The 19,818-nt window shown below is 37.6% G+C and overlaps 11 protein-coding genes across 11 annotated transcripts; 7 read left to right on the forward strand and 4 right to left on the reverse strand.

Moving 5' to 3' along the window:
* Positions 1–251: 251 nt before the first annotated feature.
* I206_106149 (uncharacterized protein) lies at positions 252–1,076 on the forward strand (the record flags this gene model as incomplete). The annotated part of the gene is made up of 4 exons (XM_019156702.1): positions 252–395; positions 469–503; positions 585–723; positions 837–1,076. 4 exons carry the CDS (start codon positions 252–254, stop codon positions 1,074–1,076), a joined length of 558 nt encoding a protein of 185 aa, XP_019010504.1.
* Positions 1,077–1,334: 258 nt separating this feature from the next.
* On the reverse strand, positions 1,335–3,495 carry I206_106150 (uncharacterized protein; the record flags this gene model as incomplete). Its single annotated transcript, XM_070203262.1, has 7 exons — positions 1,335–1,442; positions 1,523–2,221; positions 2,276–2,370; positions 2,420–2,505; positions 2,564–2,823; positions 2,931–3,074; positions 3,130–3,495. 7 exons carry the CDS (start codon positions 3,493–3,495, stop codon positions 1,335–1,337), a joined length of 1,758 nt encoding a protein of 585 aa, XP_070059363.1.
* A 452-nt stretch (positions 3,496–3,947) lies between these two features.
* Positions 3,948–5,220, forward strand: I206_106151 (uncharacterized protein; the record flags this gene model as incomplete). Its single annotated transcript, XM_019156704.1, has 2 exons — positions 3,948–4,509; positions 4,577–5,220. 2 exons carry the CDS (start codon positions 3,948–3,950, stop codon positions 5,218–5,220), a joined length of 1,206 nt encoding a protein of 401 aa, XP_019010506.1.
* Positions 5,221–5,761: 541 nt separating this feature from the next.
* On the reverse strand, positions 5,762–7,721 carry I206_106152 (uncharacterized protein; the record flags this gene model as incomplete). Its single annotated transcript, XM_070203263.1, has 3 exons — positions 5,762–6,667; positions 6,812–7,279; positions 7,374–7,721. The coding sequence occupies 3 exons, from the start codon at positions 7,719–7,721 to the stop codon at positions 5,762–5,764; spliced, it is 1,722 nt and encodes a 573-aa protein (XP_070059364.1).
* Positions 7,722–8,820: 1,099 nt separating this feature from the next.
* Positions 8,821–10,858, forward strand: I206_106153 (uncharacterized protein; the record flags this gene model as incomplete). The annotated part of the gene is made up of 9 exons (XM_019156706.1): positions 8,821–8,955; positions 9,064–9,182; positions 9,259–9,363; positions 9,430–9,554; positions 9,638–9,743; positions 9,818–10,360; positions 10,436–10,544; positions 10,621–10,685; positions 10,771–10,858. The coding sequence occupies 9 exons, from the start codon at positions 8,821–8,823 to the stop codon at positions 10,856–10,858; spliced, it is 1,395 nt and encodes a 464-aa protein (XP_019010508.1).
* Positions 10,859–11,190: 332 nt separating this feature from the next.
* Positions 11,191–11,442, reverse strand: I206_106154 (uncharacterized protein; the record flags this gene model as incomplete). Its single annotated transcript, XM_019156707.1, has 1 exon — positions 11,191–11,442. One exon carries the CDS (start codon positions 11,440–11,442, stop codon positions 11,191–11,193), a length of 252 nt encoding a protein of 83 aa, XP_019010509.1.
* Positions 11,443–11,772: 330 nt separating this feature from the next.
* On the forward strand, positions 11,773–12,753 carry I206_106155 (uncharacterized protein; the record flags this gene model as incomplete). The annotated part of the gene is made up of 7 exons (XM_019156708.1): positions 11,773–11,817; positions 11,897–11,935; positions 12,007–12,057; positions 12,168–12,241; positions 12,318–12,388; positions 12,470–12,541; positions 12,614–12,753. The coding sequence occupies 7 exons, from the start codon at positions 11,773–11,775 to the stop codon at positions 12,751–12,753; spliced, it is 492 nt and encodes a 163-aa protein (XP_019010510.1).
* Positions 12,754–14,480: 1,727 nt separating this feature from the next.
* On the forward strand, positions 14,481–15,139 carry I206_106156 (uncharacterized protein; the record flags this gene model as incomplete). The annotated part of the gene is made up of 2 exons (XM_019156709.1): positions 14,481–14,761; positions 14,863–15,139. The coding sequence occupies 2 exons, from the start codon at positions 14,481–14,483 to the stop codon at positions 15,137–15,139; spliced, it is 558 nt and encodes a 185-aa protein (XP_019010511.1).
* Positions 15,140–15,850: 711 nt separating this feature from the next.
* Positions 15,851–16,455, forward strand: I206_106157 (uncharacterized protein; the record flags this gene model as incomplete). Its single annotated transcript, XM_019156710.1, has 2 exons — positions 15,851–16,110; positions 16,191–16,455. 2 exons carry the CDS (start codon positions 15,851–15,853, stop codon positions 16,453–16,455), a joined length of 525 nt encoding a protein of 174 aa, XP_019010512.1.
* A 747-nt stretch (positions 16,456–17,202) lies between these two features.
* On the forward strand, positions 17,203–17,643 carry I206_106158 (uncharacterized protein; the record flags this gene model as incomplete). The annotated part of the gene is made up of 2 exons (XM_019156711.1): positions 17,203–17,270; positions 17,373–17,643. The coding sequence occupies 2 exons, from the start codon at positions 17,203–17,205 to the stop codon at positions 17,641–17,643; spliced, it is 339 nt and encodes a 112-aa protein (XP_019010513.1).
* A 177-nt stretch (positions 17,644–17,820) lies between these two features.
* On the reverse strand, positions 17,821–19,593 carry I206_106159 (3-deoxy-7-phosphoheptulonate synthase; the record flags this gene model as incomplete). Its single annotated transcript, XM_019156712.1, has 11 exons — positions 17,821–18,060; positions 18,122–18,187; positions 18,288–18,512; positions 18,599–18,729; positions 18,782–18,889; positions 18,945–18,982; positions 19,039–19,152; positions 19,215–19,316; positions 19,374–19,394; positions 19,453–19,505; positions 19,561–19,593. 11 exons carry the CDS (start codon positions 19,591–19,593, stop codon positions 17,821–17,823), a joined length of 1,131 nt encoding a protein of 376 aa, XP_019010514.1.
* Between the last annotated feature and the right edge of the window lie 225 nt (positions 19,594–19,818).

A 19,818-nucleotide genomic window follows, 5' to 3' on the forward strand; every position in this document is an offset into this window, starting at 1 on the left:
ATAAACGTCATGGTGGAATGAGGTCACTTGAAATGATTAAAGTCATCGGGTGAAATTACTTGATATGATATTTATCGAAAGGGTATAATAGCTGAGGGTTATAACCTATGACATCGAGTTTGCTTTGAGAATGAATATTATAAGAAGGATCTTACTTGTGATATATACCTCAACTACATCTACATCTTAATCACTCTCTATTTGTCATACATTAACACTTTATCAATTGAGAAATATAATAAGTAGATACGATGTCAAGCATGTTACCAAATGTACTTTCAAGTTCAAATGATAATTGGGTAGCTGATGAAATTCCAAAATCAAATGAAGTTTACGTTACGAAAAGAGGAGCGAAATTAAATTTGGAAGAAATTGGTCCTAAACCAACTAAGAAGGTTTGTTAATTTCAGATACAATAAGATTATTCAAATTAGGATTGTACAGTATTAAATTAATTGAATGATATAGGTAGCTTTGATTTGTTGTATGGACGCTCGTATTGAGTGAGTAGACATTTTGATTGAATTTAGAAATTATCATATAATTCAAAAGCTCAACTTTTTTTTTTTCTTCATACTTTAAAGTGCATTTTCAGCATTTGGATTTAAAGAAGGTGAATCACATATTATTAGAAATGGAGGTGGAAGAGCAAGTGATTCAATTAGAAGTTTAGTTATAAGTCAGCAACAATTAGGTACAAATGAAATTATAATTATGCATCATGTAAGTTTGTTTTCTTTCTCAAAAAACCAAAAAAACAAAAAAAAAGAGAGAAAAATCTTAAAGATTGTTTATTCTAATATGGTTTTTAATTGTTTTTCTTCAAAAAACAATAGACGGATTGTGGTTTTTTTACTTTTAAAGAAGATGAATTTAGAAAAAATTTGAAATCTAAAGGATTTTCAGGACCTGATGTAGATTTAATGTCATTTATGCCAATGTCTTCTTCTGATATAAATGAAAATATTAAACAAGATGTAAATTATTTAAAAAATCATCCTTTAATCAAAAAAGAAAGTAAAATTAGTGGTTGGGTGAATGATTTAAAAGATGGAAGTGTAAGGAGGGTAGTTTAAGAAAAATGCTATGTTATCATAAATGCTATTTTGAAAGAGTCAATATGTTCATATTATATGGAGATGATGATTATGCTTTGCGAAATCAAAGTATTGTTATACCCTAGACATGATGATACTGCAACTCATCATACTCATGATATTTAAATATTTCGTACATTTGTACAACGTATGATCAAATCAAACAATCTCTACTCTAAACCAAGACGCGACATCACAAGTAATAAACCTTACCAACTTCTCTTAATCCCCAATATATCAATATCCTCTTCGGAGCCTTTCGATTTCTCTACGCTGCGATTCCATAATTACCTTATTCCCCTCTAACTCTTTAACGAGCGGTTCAACAGCTATTCGAATCTCTTTCTATGTACCACAAGGCCCATAACTGATTAGCTTTCCAGCTTGACATTGAAATCGACAAGGTTCGATAAGTCTCAACTCACTCTTAAATCTCTTTGGATTCTAAGCATATTCAAATGCATATTTCTCAAATCCCTTTGCAACTCAATCATCATTTCCGATTCATTCTTTTGTATCTCATCTAACTCTGATTTCTTTTTCTCCGAAGGGGACTTTAAAGCCCAATCTAATTGTATACTGGGATCATGACCATGAGTCACACTTTCCTCTTCTTGTATCTCGTCTAGCTTGTCACATCGAGTGGGGTGAGGCTGAAGCCTACCCGACGTCAATCCATTGGATTGTGTTCTTTCCGCTATGATCATTGCAGCTTGTCGATGTTCCTCGCATTCTTCCATGATCGGCATAGGATTTTGATCTACAAGATGACGATCTCTATTTTGAACAGTCGGTAGAGGACCACTTGTAGATCGCGATCCGGAAGCTCTAGGTTGTTTAATTCTTTCCTGAGTTATCGGAGCGGAAACAATCCGTTCTTTTCCTCTCGGTTCGACCTTCTCAATTGCAACTCTGGATTTTTGCTCCTGACCCTTTATGTGACTTGGCGATTTTGCCCGAACCTCTATGGTATCGCGAAGTTTCCCTTTGCCTTTCAGATCGGTCTTTAGAATAGGTACAGGTGGCGGGGTAGGTACATTCCCAGCTTGGTTTTCTCCTAAAGGCGTACGTTTAGAAGACGTGGACGACACCGAAGGTGCAAGAGAAACTCTGGAGGTCTTGCCCTGTCAGGAAAGCGAGTTCAGCTGGATTAGACCACTGCATGACAAGCAACTTACTCGAGGTAAAACTTGTATTGAACTTATCGGTTCATTACATGCAACGTGGAAAGGTGGTTTGCTTAACGCTCTGAGATCTTTCACCAGTAATGATCCTAATACAAATTATCAGATCCGCCGTCAGCACAGAGTGTGAGGACATACCTTCTTCCGTTCGTCCAGCCAAAGTGGCTCCGTCTAGGAAGGTCAACCCTACCAAATCTCGTCCGAAAGAGACTATCTTCAGTGAGCTGATCATGGAATATTAGATGAAGGAAACCTATCAGAGGAAGGTTTGGGAAAGCTAACCTCTCACTATCTATTCCTATCAATGCCACTTCTCCACCTTGTTTTAAGACAGCACACAATCCACCTTTCTTACTTCCATCTGCAGTCTCAACTACGGGTGAAAATGTTATGTCTAATACCGGTCCCTTAACAGGTAATTCTTTAATATCTATGCGAGATGTGGAGATCGATGATAAAGTGAGACGTAGAAGGTTTGATGATGTAGGTAGGAGAATGGTAGAAGGTTGAGAAGGGCAGAAAGTGAGTAAAGGGGATATCGGCTGGATCGTCATTGTGAGACGGACATCAAAATATTAGCTTGTCGTTCGGTCTGATTTTTTCCAAGTGTCCCCGTCTTGAAGCTTCTGGGATATCGCTATTAACTCACCCCTTCTGATTTCTTGTTTAATGGTACTATCAGTCTTTCTCCCTTAATCCGATTGAAAACAACCAATTCTCCTGTATTGCTACCAGCAGCCACTAGTGTCGAGTCTATATTGCCAGCTAAAGCCATAGTATTACCTTCTGGTGCCTATATAATCAATATAAGCTGGATTCGAGCCCTACAAATAGTCAGACCAGCTTACCTGTAAGGTATTGATACATTTCCATCTACTTTCATGCTTTTCCATCACTTTCAATTTCCTTCCATCTTCCAAGCTGACAATTACATTCTGTTTACCCCCTGTACTGGTAGGAAGTATTTGATTCACTTTTTCTCCAGGTAATGATATTTCAGATATCCTTCGACCTTTATTATCATATTCCCATATTATATGAAATGATTTCATATATAGATATATATGCCCAATTGATGAAGTGACGACTTGCGGTGTAGTCCCGGAAGGAAATCTTGAAGGTAATGGAAGTGCAGTAGGAGTTATTGTAGAAGGTAAGTGCTTTGTGAAAGGGCTTAGCGATATTCCATGTGGATGAGTGAGTAGTAATGTCATTTTGTCGATACTGCACGTTCAGCTAATGTTGAAGATTGGCGATGCAGATCGACTTCACCGAGCTTTGGCTATCCTTCTGGCAGCGAGTACTATCGTATTGCTTGGTCTGAAGTGTGAAAATACGTGATGAAGTCTGAAAAGTAATATTTCTCATCGTCAAATGAACATTACCAAAAGTCAAAACAAAATCAGTCTCGTCATTCAACTTGTTTATCTTTTAGTATGTTTCACACACTTTACGTAATAGAGTGCTAAGCTATCTGCACAAGTTCCATCGGAAGTTGCGGTACAAACAAAATCTTGCAATTAAAGCGAATGTTCAACCTCGAGCTGATCGAATGCATTATAATTCCATCGAATTTCTGTGTAACCAATATATACCGAGTTACAGTATCATCACAGCTCATCCATCTTCACTCTCTGTCAAGTTACTCAATCGCTTTGAATCGAAAATGGCTAAACTTAAAGCGGCTTTAGCCAATCAACAATATAACGCAGCAAAAGCAGCAGCTAAAAAACGTAGTTTACAAAATGAAGAGAATAAAAAACAAAGTATAAAAGCAAATTTAACAGGATCAAAAAAAGGTTCTAAAAAGCAAAAAATAAAAACTTCATTATCACTACAAAATCAAAGTGAACATAATGACAAAGAAGGAGGAGAAAATTCTAAAAAATTATCATCATCATCATCATCATCAAATTTAAATAAAAAATCAATTATACCATTTGATAAAACAGATTCAATTTTATTAATTGGAGAAGGAAATTTTTCATTTACATTATCACTTTTAAATTTTCCACATAATTTAAATGGTAAACAAATTTTTTCAACTTGTTTTGATAATAAAGAAATTTGTTTTAAAAAATATCCAGATTCAGAAGAAATTATTAAAGACTTAATTAAAAAAGGAGTTAAAGTTGAATTTGGAATTGATGCAACATGTTTAGAAAAATTTAAAGTTTTAGGAAAAGGTAAAAAATTTAGTAAAGTTATTTTTAATTTTCCTCATGTTGGTGAGTTTTTTGTCCAAACTCTATATCACATTCGTTGTGGTAATTAAATTTTATTCATAATTTTTAGGAGCAGGTATAACTGATCAAGATAGAAATATATTAACAAATCAACATATGTTATTAAAATTTTTTAGATCAGTTGAAGGATTTCTTACAGATGGACCAGAAGAACTTACAACTAAAGAAAAAAATAAAAATAAAAGGAAATTATCTGAATTAAATTCAGATTCAGAAGAAGATGAAAATGAAAATGAAATGGAAATGGAAGAAGAAGAAGAAGAAGAATCACCATATATAATAGAAGAGAAAGAAGGTAATGAAAATCAATTTATTTCATTTAGAAATTTCGAAAAACAAGAAGAACAAAAAGAATTAAAAATTCCAAATAAAAAAGGATCAATTTTAATTACTTTATTAAATTGTTTACCTTATAAATTATGGTCATTAACAAAATTAGCAACAAAACCTCCTTTTTTTACACCTGGATTAGGAGGGGAATCTAAAAAATTTAAACAACCAAGATATAAATTAAAAAGATCATTTAAATTTGATTTAAATTTATATAAAAATTATGAACATAGACGTACAATTGGTTTTAAAAAAGGTTTAAGTAAATCTAAAAATGAAGAAATTTTAAGAAAAAATGGTGATGCTAGAATGTATGAATTTGTATTAAAAAATAATGATAATAGTAAAGATCAAGAAGATTAAAAGATGTTTTATTTAATTATAATATATTAAATGATAATAATAATGTTGTATGCAATTTCCTTCAATCCCTAAATTCACACATTTCGAATGAACAACGAAAAGTGAAGAATAAATATTCACTTTTTGATCATTTGCTTATAATACTATTTTATTCGTTCATTTCATTTATTGATTTTTGTTATTATGAACCTATTTAATCGTTACAATGTATGATTATATAATAAAGAAGAAAAAAAGAGTCATTTTGATCTATTCTAAGATCATTTTAAAAAATTCTGATGATAAAACCCGAAAAAGAAAAAGGAATTTTGAAATATTCCTGGAAAAACCCCAAATAAATAAGAAAATTTCAATAACCCAACAAAATATGGATATTGATTTATTTTTTCGACGAAGTAATAGGAAATCTAACCAAAGTACAAATTGGTGTTAAGTTTTTATGTTGATTGCAATACATATGCTTTTATTCTTCAATTCTTCAGCATCTTTACTAACTTTTCATATTGTAATTAATTGTGCCCTTATTAATCTTGCCGATTATTTACTTTTTCCTTCCTCCACCCATACGTCGTTTTACAATCTTAGCTAACCACATTTTTCTTAAATGATCTTTTTGAATTGCCAAAAATGTATCTGCAGCATTAACATTTTGTTCAAATTCAACTATAGCTTCAATCAATTCTTCATCTTTTAATTCTAAATTTTCTTGTTGATTCTGTAATTGTATAATAGCATTTGTACGCCTTTGTGATTCACTTAATTGACCTTGATCTTTAATTAAATCAACTTCCTTATTGGCGATATCATTATTACCAGAAGAGGAAACAAGTTCAACTGGTAAACTAAGAGACTGTAAAGAATTAGTAGATTGTGAAGTCGATATTGTATGATTTCCGTCATGATTCGATGCGAGTGTATTTGGAGTATAGTGACGATTGATAGTAATTGCTCCAGGGGGTGTAGAGGTCATTCGGGAATTTAGGAGAGTTGCGGAAGATGGGAATTCTGGTGAACGCGGAAGGGAGTTTATCGAATGTCGAGCAGGAGGTAAGGACGTTTCGGAATGAGGCTGATGTTGTGTTTGATTGGGGACTTGTATCTGAGTCTGGGAGGGGTGTTGGAAATGTGGATGAGCATGAGGATGAGGATGTAGAGTATAGAATTGTTGAGGAATAGTATGGGCTTGAGGAAGGTGTTGAGCAATATGGTGAATTTGATGCTGATTCTGCATGTGCGTAGGTATAGGCTGATTTTGTTGAGCTTGAGGATGCGATTTTGAAGGTCGTGGCTTTTTAGGCGGACTACCTTGTGCCATCGGTAACGTGTGCTGAGAATGTATATTTTGAGGAGGACCTGACCCCTGATTTTGATTTGTTGTGATGGCTGGCGATAGTAGTGAGGGATCGAACGGTAGTGGTCGCTTCTGGCCTAAGTTGAAGGGTTGAGACTGATCAATATGAAGGAGTCAGCAAAGCCCATCTAGCTCTGAGCCTTGTGAATAAGTGGCAAGCAGGATGACAATAGCACAGCAAAGGCAAAATACTTATGTGCAAAAGGCTAAATTCGAATCTAAACGGGAAGAAGTACTCACTCCGTCAGGTAGGCTGAAAGCGTTTTCAAAGTCCCCTTCACCATCTTCTTCCCCCACTACACCATTACCATTTTCATCTACATGACTACCGTTAGTCCCGGTAGTCCAGTTAAAGACATTTTGATCAGTTTGGTTTTGATGATGCAGATGTTGTTGTATATGTACCATTGCGTCAGAATTATTCTGATCTTGCCCATTACCGTTTATGATGAGATGATTTTGAGGTACTTGATTCGTGTTGGTAGTATTACTAGCTTGACTTGGTGCAGTCGTACCAGTAGAAGTTGAAGTTGTAGTCTGAGTACTCAAAGATAACATACTACTTGCATTTGAAATTGAGCCTAAACTCGTTCTACCTTTTGCCGCACGGGGTCTAGTTTTATTAGGATCACCAAGGTTTGTACATAAAATAGCTATCGAATCGAATGTTGGTAAATTTATTTTCCTATATTTGTAAGAATCGAGTTGCTGCAAAACTCCAAATATCAACAACGTTCATATATGATACAGTCCAATAAATTGAAAATAATTAAGCGAAACTCAAGCATAAAATAGTACTTACCGTCTCAGCATTCGTCCAGCATTCCGGACTTGCTGATAATCTATTTGTATTTCTATCCCAACTAAAACCTGGCATAGCTTCCATATCTTTTGCAGCTTTAAAATCTCTTTGTAAACGTTGCCAACGACTTTTACATGCATCAGCAGTTTTAGGTCCACCCATATAAGTATTTCCTTCTAATAACATTGAAGCTTCTTCCCATATTTCAGGTTTAAATCCATTATCAGCTGTTCTACCTATATCTTTATGTCTTAATAACAAATTAACTAAAGTTTCTGTATCTTGATCTGTCCAATGTGCTGATCTTTTTCTGTCTTTTGTAAATGACGATGAAGAAGCTGTTGACATGCTGGAATTTGGGTTCATCGCTTAAAGAGTAAGAGTAATCAATGATAAACACCTAGTCCGGACAGCTGTCTTTTTAAAGACTTTTCTTTTCGAGTTGAATCGGTAAATGGAATTAGAGAAAAGGCTGATGATAGGATACTCTGATTTGACCTATTTCTGTCCAAAGCCTGATCAGCTGCCGGCCAGAAAACTAGTGAGTCCAGGTTTGGGGGAAGACATCTCTAAAACGTTTGAGATACATGGAGCTATTCCAAGGTAGGGGGTTTTCTCACTCACTTTGAGTTGAAAGAATTCTTTCAGGAGACCAACTAGGATTCGTCCATCTTCATTTATGATCCTTCCTGAGGCTTGACTTCAGGGCCCGCCCAAAATATTCGATATCTTTTACTCTTCACTAGTAATTTGAGGTGAGATCTATGATGGTAGTCGAAGCATATCAATCAGCTTATAGCTTGTGGAAAGAATCAATGTCGTGTATAGTCGCAAATAGTGACAAGACCGATAGTAGAATGATGGTGCTTAGAAAAAAACCGCAGTGTAAAAGGTACAGGGGTTAGGTACTTGTCACTAGACTATATCTTTTCCTCGGTCGTTTCATCTCCGTCTGAAAAAGATTAATAAAGATTTACTCACCACCTCTTTTTTCAGGATTGGCTGTACAGGCGTTTCGTTAAAGTCGTAGATCACCACCTGGGTGTTTTCGATCAATATGGTATGACCTAGGAGCAGTTGAAGATGGAGTTTGAGTGTACAGGGTAGATCAATATCTTACCATATGATACCTGCGGCTGCATTTAGACGAATTGAGGATGGGATGCGAACAAAATTCAGGAACGACTATAAACGGGATTTGATAGTATAAAGCGGCGTAATCCGTCGGAATCATATTCGATCACTCATCTGAGCTGCACTTGGTTAAAGATACAATCATAAAGAGTTAAAAAGCAACCAGTTTAAACACATGAAATAGATAAGCATCGCAGATAATCATATAGCAGCCAAATCAAGCAGCTCGCCAACTCACTGTCCCCTTCTGACAACTTACTTTTACGACTTAATTTGAAGATTCGGGTGTCTTCCCTTCGATCACGTTCAAACAATGCCGAGTTATGCTCCTGCCGCAGAAGAGATTGACGATGATGACTTCATAGATGATGATGATCTACCTGGGCCACCAAGTAGAAGTAAAAAAGGTGGTGCAAGTGGTGGAAAATCAGGAGGCAAAGGCAAAGATGTGAGTCATTATTCACCCATCATTAGAATGTGATAAATGATTGTTTGGGATCAAGCACAGTAGCAGATTGATCACGAGATAGCAAACTGACTCGGATTGATGAAATAGCCAGGAAGACACGCATGGGAAGCAGAGTATAAGAAATCATGGGATATTGTACAGGAGGATGAGAGTGGTTCGCTCGAATCTGCCGTAGAAAGTTTATTAGCTAGAGGAAGAAGGAAGAGGTGAGATTTATTGCCTATCATTAGCTTATCTTGAGCCAGGGATTCAAAGGGATACTAGTTAATCTTATTTGTGTAGAGCTTTGATGGCAGATACACCTTTACGACGGTCCATCATAAGACATATGTTTATCATAATGGATTTATCAGAATCAATGATGGATAAAGATTACAGGCCGACAAGGTAAGATCAGTTTCAGAATAGCCTTGATGAAACGAAGATTGATTAGTTTTCAATCTGGTTTTACAGATTCGAAGTGGTCTTGGGATACTTGCGATCTTATGTTGTTGAATGGTTTGATCAAAATCCACTTGGACAAATCGGTATAATCATTATGAGAGATAGGTTATCGGAAGTACTCGTTCCCATGGGAGGTCAGCAAGATTTCAAATATACAAGTCATGCCAAGTTGCGATGCAAAATGGTAGCTGACAATACGCGGTCCTCGCTTGTTTAGGTAATCCCCAAGAGATATTGAGTGTCCTGTCAGACAAGAGACGATTAGAGCCTTCCGGAGAACCTTCATTGCAGAATGGATTAGTAATGGCAAAGGGAGGAATGAGGTGAGTCAGAGACCACCCGTACACCCAGCGGTCAAGTTGAAAAACGAGCAAGCTGATCATCTCATTTGGTCTAGCCATTTACCAACAACTTCATCCCTTGAAACACTCATCGTATTCTCTTCAATCTCGACAGCTGACCCAGATGGTCCTACAACCATTCATAACGTCTTAGAGGATTTAGTGGAGAACAAGATCCGAACTACAATTCTATCCTTAGCTGGGGAAATCAAAATTTGTCGTTCAATATCAGAAAGAACAGGTGGGAAATTCGGTGTAGCATTAGATCAAGATCATTTAAAAGATTTAATGTGGGAAACTATACCACCTCCAGCGACTACAATAGCACCACCAATAACGATTGGTGTAAGGAACGCTTTATCAGCAGCAGGAAAAAATGCTTCTGGGAGTGGAGGAGGAAAAGCACCTAATGGAGATTTAATGGTTATGGGATTTCCTATTCAACTTCCATTAGGTGGAGAAACCCTTTGCTCATGTCATGGATTACTAAAACGTGGAGGTTATCTTTGTCCTAGATGTGGTAGTAAATTGTGTGATGTTCCAACGGATTGTGAAGTTTGTGGGTTAATGGTGGTATCAAGTCCACATTTGGCTCGAAGGTGAGACAAATTCTTTGCACCTACGTTGTGAGATTGATGGGTGAACGGCTGATCTGTACGCATAAATAATTGCAGTTTCTGGTTCTTATTCCCAGTTGCGAATTATGGTGTGCTTCATATAGAGGATGTAATGGAAAGTAGTAAAAGTCATACTTGTACTGGATGTGATGTGGAATTTCCTGATGTGAGTGCATCGAAACCTTCCCATCTGAGAAGATCTCGCATGTCTGGAAGGTGCAGCTGAACGTGATATACGATAGGTTTCAACTATAGAAGAAGGTGTAGCTCAGGTGGAAGATGGTGTCAGTCCAACCGGGAGGTACAGGTGAGTAATGAATCTGGCCATCTATTGCAGCGCTCAGACTGACTAGAGAGACATTGAGCTGATCTTCGGTAATCCCTTCTTGTAGATGTGCCAAATGTCAGAATGATTTTTGTGCGGATTGCGATTTATACATACATGATACTTTACATACATGCCCAGGGTGTGCTCAGTAGAGAAGGGGAATACAATACAAGATATGCAATGCGAATTTTGCGTGATGTGGATACAGTCTTGTATTATATGGTTGTCGTAATAAAGGTCAGAAAACGCAATGAAGAGTAGACATCATTCTGGTCGATTCGTATATGAGTTGATATTCGTATGTATCGTCTTGCCAAGCAGTCGACTCAAAGTTGCAATCGCAGTATCATAGGCTTGTGGAAGCTAACGCAACCAAGCCACAAGAAAGCTCAGAGTGATCTTGATTCCCAATAAGAATTAGTAAACTCACAAAAGACTTTTCCAGCAAATGGGAAAGGTAACCTTTTCAATTATATTTCCAGAATTATAAACCAATTCTATCAGCTACACTTCTACCTTGTCTATCTTTTCTCTCTTCACTAATTCCAAAAACTTCATCATCATTGGATTTTTTATTTTTCCTATCTTGTTCCGTTTGAACAGTTGATTTCATTTGAGTTTGAGTTTGAGTGGATTGTGTAGATTCTTTATTTGCTTTACGTTTATCAATTTCTGATTGAAGTAATTTTATATCATTTGCTCGAAGTGGTATAGCAGTTGGATTTGAACGTATCATCGTGCGGTACAGTCTATGAGGGGGTAGAGATGGTATAGTTGTATTTGATAGTTGAACAATTCTCAATGGAGATGGATCTTGTCAACAACACTTTGCGCGTAACGGAATGAAGTATAAACTTCCCGTTCTGGTAATTTCTCAAGATAAAGTAACTGCGGGGCCGCAATCTATTTCCATCTTCTTCGTAGTATGTGAGCTGACATGACCTCCCCACTCTCATTTATATCTACCTCTATCTGCAAGGTAGCTTGCTGAATGGCGTCTTTTCTACTTTGATCATAATCATTCGTCCACTTTACCGAAAAATTCACCACAATTAGATTTAGCAAGATGGAACAATTAGCTAGAGTAGGGGATTTTGCTCGGAACTTCCGAGTGAGTAATTTCCCAACATTCAGCTTGTAGATGCTGGTTCCTTCGTTTGTGAAGCTGAGCTGATTTTATGATCATATAGGAGACGAAATTGTCGACATTGAAATCACCCCAGGAATTTGTGAGTCCTACGAACTCATTTACATACAATCGAGCTATAAACAAGGCTTGAAGTTGATAATTGTCGCCCAGTTCGATCATAGACAATTATCAAGACCTGCTAATATGAATGAAGCTACTTCTGTAAGTTCATCTCTCATGTCATCTAATATTCGGCAAACAGTTATAAACATGCAACGCTTCTTCACATGGCGTCTGAATCAAGCCTTACTCATGATAAACCTCTATAATAGCGGATAACTCACAATACGAGGCATTTCTCTGGAAATTATCTTTTAGTCATTATAGTTTTGGCGGTCTATGCTATGTGAGCCGATCGTCTTTCAAATTTCTTCGGCAATTGGATGCGAAGCTAATCGTACCTTTCTCATCTTATTGTGTAGGATAACAAATCCTCTTTTACTTATCGCTATTGCTTTTTTAGCTGGAGGTTTTGCAGCTATAAATAAATTCGGTACGTCCTGGATCTGGGAGCAATCCTCGCTGCTTCGTACTTGAATCAGATGCACAATTGCTCACATCTTTACCAATCTAGCTCCGGAACCTCTTCAAGTCGGTTCTCAGACTATCACACAAAAACATCTTTACACTGGTCTATTCGTTATCGGTAGGTAGTAAAGATGTTTTTACCAAAAGGGAAGTGTATAAAAACGATTACATGCTGACTTCTGGCTCTTAGGTCTTCCGTTGTTGTTTATTGCTTCTCCTGTATCAACTTTTTTCTGGTTGGTCGGTTCTTCATCAATTCTTATTTTGGGTCACGCTAGTTTGATGGAACCTGGAGTGGAAACTGAATACCATGGTGTTGAAGGTGTTTAAACGTGGCTACTAGATGACTTGGAGGATAACTTAGGTATGCAAAGTGAAAGAAAGGACAGATGATCGGATTTTCCCTTCCAATAACAGCAAAAGCAAATATATAGATGATGACATGCTATCGAAACCTCAAAAGTTGCTACCTTCATCAAAGTTCTCACATGATATTCTCTATTTTATAGCGAGATGATCAATTAGATCTTGATAATAGAGAAAAAGCCTTTTCTTTATTCTGTGATTCTATCATACTGATGACGGCTTACTGGAATCGTCTTATCTCCTATAAGAGTCACATATTCCCATATGTCTCTGCGTGTGATGCGTATATCCTTTGTACTAATGACAGAAATTGGTCATCAATTTTCAACTACGAGGTTGGTTTTCTTCAAGTAAGAACGGAACTTTCATGAAAGCTGAGTCAACGTTGACAAGTTGCAATACTAATCCACCGACAAATCCCCAATTCGATTCGCTCATTGCCCATGCCATACTCATTTTGATAGTCGCGGCGAGATTAGTCACTATCACGCCACCTTGGCCAAAATGCTGAAAGTCTTATTTGAATTGAACACTATCCATTGTTCTAATCAGAAGAAGCCATTTCGTCATTACACCTGATGTCATAGGGCGACGAAGAATGCTCAGAAGCATGATGAAATAGAGCTACGATGGGTGAAAATCTGGACCTTGATGATGGTGATGGTGTACTTCAAGGCGAATGACAATACATTGTTATATAGTATAGAAGAAGCCTCTGCTGCGATTAGTCCTATTACATCGGGTTATGAAGAATGTTAAGAATCATGATGTCATGGGGCGATGAGGTTCTTGACCATGATACTGATGATGTACTATGAGGTGATTGACAATCCATTGTGCTTAGAAGCAGGCCTTCTTGTTATCAGTCCTGTTTCTTCGGGTGATTACGAAAATGAAATAAGAATATGGTGAAATCGTCGTCATGAGCAATGCACAATGCTCATCCTTTTATACAATAGTGATTGAAAAGAGGACTGACAGGTCTTCTGGACTTCAAAGGTAGATTCGAATTGCAAATATAACCGTAGATCACATATTCGTCAAATAATCGTTCATAAAATCGTCAGCACTACTTTGTTGCCTCAACATTTTGGTCTGATAGTTGGAAAATCAGTGATTTCTGGAGAAAGGATCAACTTGGCGTCATATTGAGCTCCATTTATTTTGTCATTCAGAAAAGGATAATAGGAAGATTTCCTTCTAGGGATTACAAAGGAGAATCAGTCAGTTTAGGTCCAAATAGACTCGAGTAGAGTCGATTTATCGATAAATACACTGTCATTTTATTGGAATAGTATTTGCAATTCTCATACATATATACGTCTTCTAGCATTGAAAGGTAGTGGATCAATGGAGTGGTATATAAGAAATTGGACTATATGTGTAATTAGATCGCTGATTTTAACATATAGATAGAGGCTTATTCTCGTAGGGGAGTGGCAAATTCTGAATTGCTTTTCATAACTTATATTCTCAATTACTACTTCGTACGTATCTAACTCATCCAACAAACACATTGATTTCAGTGAGTAATATTGTATATCTTCCAAAAAGTCGTGCACGATTTTGCCACCGAGTCACTTATAAACATCGTGCAAGACTTTTTGTGACACATGCAATAATTATCAGCGATTCTAATGTAGTATGGTAATGATTTATGATATGTTTAATTGCTTATAGATCGAAGTAAGATGTCAACGACATACAACAGATCATTGAGCACTACTGCGTCTTCTGGCGACGAGAACAAGAACGAAGCAACATCCCTTACTACTAACTGCAAAGACCAAGAGGTAGACTACTCCGATTTGGACGTGCCTCCCTTCAATCCAGTATGTCCCTATGAAGAGGTCTTGAAGAACAGCCTCTGGTTCGTGGAACATGAGCAAAACAGAGAAACCATGGCATCTACGGTATTGGGTCTTATGAAAAAGAGAGAGCAGAATGGTATTCAGTCCGTTGATTCTGAGACGTATGTTTTTCTCAGCCTTGTTGGTTAAATACATCGTTTATGTCTGAGACGTTTTTTCTTGATGCGATTTTGGCTGATTGCAATCATAAATCATCACATAGGGCTCTAGATATCCTCAAATTGTCTACTCAGACCAACAACTACGTAGAATGGGTCTGGAAGAATGACAAGTGCAAGGTTGCACATTTAGATGAGGAGCAGACTATTCTCAACCATGGAGTTGACTCTTTTTGTCCCTCTCTCAAAGAAGAAAAACCTAAACTTTGGGACAAATGGCTTAAATCACGTGAATCAAGTGAAAACAAGGATGAAACAAACCTCATACAAGCTCAAAACTCTCTTATAAATCATTACGATAAGCGTGATAAGAAAAGATAGGAAATTACTATGCGAGATTACATAGCTTTCCGGCGAGATGGGTATTATAATGTTTTGTCTATCGAATATAGTTTATTACCGGCTCAGCCTGCCTACTTTTACTTTTTTCCGTTTTTATAGCTTGAGTTCCCCATGTTGATATATATCATTATGCAGCTCAGTAAACATTTGTGACAGTCCAAAAAGATAAAGCAGCTAGTAAAATGTAGCTACTGTGTCATCAAAGAAAGGATAACAGCAAGAACTGCAGCATTTTAACGGAAACTCGATAAGCTTAGTTTCAAATCGAGTCGACTCGACTCGATTTTGTGAATGCATCATCATATTGAGAACACGATTTGCCACACGCATCATAAGAACACTTTCTGTCGAATTGAAAGGTGAAGCGAATGAATGGAGTGGTATATGAGAGGTCTAGGTCACTGGTTTTTACCAGATATATATAGACACTCATTTTCGTGAGGAAGCGGCAAATTCTGATTTGCTTTTTATACTTTATATCCTCAATTTTCATTTCATGAAGATTTTAATTATTCAACAAATCCACTAAACTCAGTGAGTCATATTATGTGTGTCACCACAATCTTGCACGATTTTGCCACCGCACCATTCACAATGATCGTGCAAGACTTTGCGTTATCAGTGACCCTAAACTAATATGGTATTAATCTATGATTTTCATACAATGGCTTATAGATAAATCGAAGAACGATGTCATCAACATACCACGAGGCGATGGACGAAGGAACGATCCCTACTTCAAACTCTGGAGACAACACTTATAAGAAAGACCAGGATGTAGACTACTCCTATTTGCATCCGCCAGAAAGGGACGGCACTGTGCCTGGGGCTGAAAGACGAAACAAATGGTGGATTGACACCTCAGACGAAGGCAAAAAATGGGCAAAGAGTGTATTGGGTCTCTTGCGAGATAAAGATCAGAACGGTGTACAGACCATCGACAGTAAGACGTAAGTTATTGCCACCATATTTGCCACCATTATTTGGGTTTGAGATTTGGGTTAATTAGAATCTCATTACTATTATTCAGAGCCACAAAGATCATTGAGGCGTCTATTCGAACCAACTACTTCAAAAAGCATGGCTATACAGAGCGGTTCTGTGACAATCCTCATTTGCATGAGTACCAAACTGTTCTAAACCACGCAGTTTTAGAATTTTGCACCTCTCTCAAAGAAGAAAAACCTGAACTTCACGATATGTGGTGCAGAGAACGTGCACCCGAAGAAGTGACCCTTCCAGACGCTAAGAAAAGTTTGGATTGGTACTTCTCTAATCCTGATAGATATATGTGAACCTCCAGACTTTCTAGCAATATTGACATTAAATGATTTTTGTCGATGCGCTATAGTATTAGTTAGGGAATGGTCCAACAACTCCAAATGTTCTCTTTCTTATGGTTTTAATCCCCCATGTTGATTTATACCGTCATGCAGCTTGTTAAACATTTGTTCCAGTCCAAAAAACCTCCTCTTGAATCCTTTATTAAGATGTTGCATCTGATACGCTTAATGCAGATCACAAAACTCGTCGGCTCTCTTCGTGCCAAGATTTGGAACTAATATATCGCCTCATTATCATGATATGATCACAAAGTCTCCAACTTTCTCTATAGCAAGAATCCACCTGTACTGAGATTTACATCTTCCCGTCAATGAAGTCATAATATGGGAAGGCATATCACTGCGAAAAGATAAGGCAGCCAACTTGAATTGAGTCGAACTAAGCCACTTTGAACGTAAAGGAGTGTTTATGACATAGCTACTCTGTCATCCAAGAAAGGATAACAGAAAGGATCTTATTATTATAAAGGTAATACAATCAGCTTAGTATCAAATTCAGTTGAGTCGAGTCGATGTATCTTATCCTATTAAGGCTATATTTTGCCACTCACACATATCAATACCCATCGAGAATGTATTGGAATTCATTATTTTCGTGAAATCAATTCCCCCTTTCCCCTACGACTTTAGAGTATAGCACTATCCAGAGATTCTTCCTTTGCCACAAATAATTTACTTACTTAATAAGACAATTCAAATATGAGTAGTGAATCTGGAATAAGTAACATCCAACCATCCATTACTGAAGATATGAGTATGGATGGAAAGTGAGTGTTATAGTTTTCCATCAAAAGCGCGATGAAATTTTCTAATATGATAGTGTTTGTTATTACTATCTCATTCACATCTTTTTGGTTGTGGTAATATAGATTCGATGAAATGTTCGGGTACAACACGTACGTTTTGAATAGATGGCGTGATCCCACTGATATCCCCGAAGACGTACAAGCTGCCCTTCAGAAGAACAATTCCAGCATCATAATTGATGAGGTCTCCGAAACCGCGCATAGAAAAGGGATGAAGCGACAATGGCAAGAGCAGATGGAGAAGTTTCGATCCGCAGGAATACTTGGTACGAACCTGGCTGAATCATCGTCCGATCAGACATTTGATGGCTTTGCGGGTGAACCGTTGTCTTAGATACAAGCGAAACGACTGAGAGCTATGATATTATGCATTGATAAATAGCGTACACCGGACCCTCAACGGGTCATTTTATGGATCCAATCTTCAGATCCGAGTAGTTCCTCTCGCAACACGTATTGAACAGCTCTCTCGCCGTTCTTTCCCGTCCGCAATTGTTGCATCGCCTATAATCTATTCTCCGTTGAGATGTTTGTTTTTGACGTTCTCCCTTCGTTGGCGAACACCTCTTCTCAATTCATCTAATAATGGGATAGTTTGTTCCAATGAAATACAAGCATCTGTAATTGATACACCGTATTTCAAGCCTGAAGGTCCCTCAGGAGGTACACTTTGTTTGCCTTCATTTATGTTGGACTCAATCATAACACCCATAATCATTGACGAAGTGGATCCGGAAGACAATTGAGCGGACTGGCGTAAGGGGCGATATAAGCAGAGGATTCACAGCAATAGAAGTAATGTGTCAACTTACGATATCGTGTCCGACTTCAATTTGCTTTACGTGTTGTTTCGATGAGTTTCCGTGAGAGCAATCAACCTGAATTAGCCGGTCAAATGGTCAGTCACGAAGTTCAAGGCTGAATTATAAAGACAGATTTCCCAGGACTACTCAGTAGGCTCAGATCCTTCAAACTTACCATGATTTTAGCAGGTAATCCAGCCTTCTTCAATTTCTCACCAGCAGAAGCGACATGCTCAGCAGCGTAATTAGGACCCTTTGATGATCCTCTCAAAATGACGTGGGTTGAGTTGTTTCCCTCGGTCTCGACAATAGCGGAAAGACCTTGTTTTGTGACTGATAAGAAGGTGTGTCCTGATCCTGCTGCTTTTATAGCGTCGACAGCAATGTCGATTGATCCGTCCTGATTTCAGCCATACGAATTAGCCCAAATATATATATCCCAGAATATGCCAACAAATCAATTTAAGTTGAACAACGTCGACTCACGGTACCATTCTTGAAACCAACACTCATCGACAGTGCACTGGCTAATTCTCGGTGAACTTGAGACTCAGTTGTTCTAGCCCCGATGGCGCCCCAAGAACTGAGATCAGCGAGGTATTGAGGTGATATGACGTCTATTCATGTTTGTCAGCTATGCTTTGATTATAAGATCGACGCAAAGCTCACCTAAGAATTCTCCAGCCGTAGGCAATCCTAATTCGGTAATATCCAACAGCAATTTTCTAGCAAGTTTCAGTCCCCGGTTGATTTGGTAAGTACCATTCATGTCGGGGTCTAGATATCACATATTAGCTTGATCGTTAGGATCGAATACCTGACTGAAGCTGACCATTGATTAATCCCTTCCATCCAACTGTTGTTCGGGGTCTACGAAACGATTGATCAGCTGTTGTGTGAGGATGCAATGCAGCTGCCGAACGCACTTCTCGAAGTAGACTCTCATGACAATCATCAAATCCTCTTCAGCCTCCTTAGCGTATTCAGCCAATTTCTTAGCATACACTATAGCTTGTTCGGGATCGTGTACTGAACATGGTCTAAGCGCAATTAGGGATCAGCATTGACACCGTATGTCATAGAAAGAAATGAGTAAACATACCCAATAACCACTAAAAGCCTATCATCATCACCCTTTACGACCGCTTCTACTTGTCTTCGTCCGTCCAACACCGTTTGGGCCCCTCGCAAAGACAACGGAAGTCTGTGTATCGGAGCACTGTTAGTTGTCGAGGTAGTTGAACGATTTCACTCGACTTACTCTTCAAGCAAGATTTGGGGTCTAGTCCAGAATGCTATATTAGTAAATATTCACGCAAGCGATGAAGAAAATGACTTACGGTATCAGTGGTCGAACACATTTCACTCTTCTATCATCTAACAATTCCATAGCCTATATTCGAATCAATGAGCGTTTTTTTCGCTTCTCCAGGCGTATTGATACTCACGTCTCTTATTGATACTGTCGATGGTGTGTACATTGCTTCTTAAGAGTTAGGTTTATTTTCAGTAATTGATATATGATTTTGCTGAAATTCTATTCGTATGAAATTAGATATTTTTGTTTGACAATTTATTTATAAATAGTTGGATCTGCTCCATCTTTTTAGACTTTCAAAAACCGACTCAAAAATGGTAGATCAAATGATCCGGCGGTAATTCTTATTAGGCTAATAAGCGGTCAACTCCACCTTCAATATTTCAAT

Source organism: Kwoniella pini, chromosome 8, assembly GCF_000512605.2.
Source record: "Kwoniella pini CBS 10737 chromosome 8, complete sequence".
In the NCBI taxonomy this organism is placed as follows: domain Eukaryota; kingdom Fungi; phylum Basidiomycota; class Tremellomycetes; order Tremellales; family Cryptococcaceae; genus Kwoniella; species Kwoniella pini.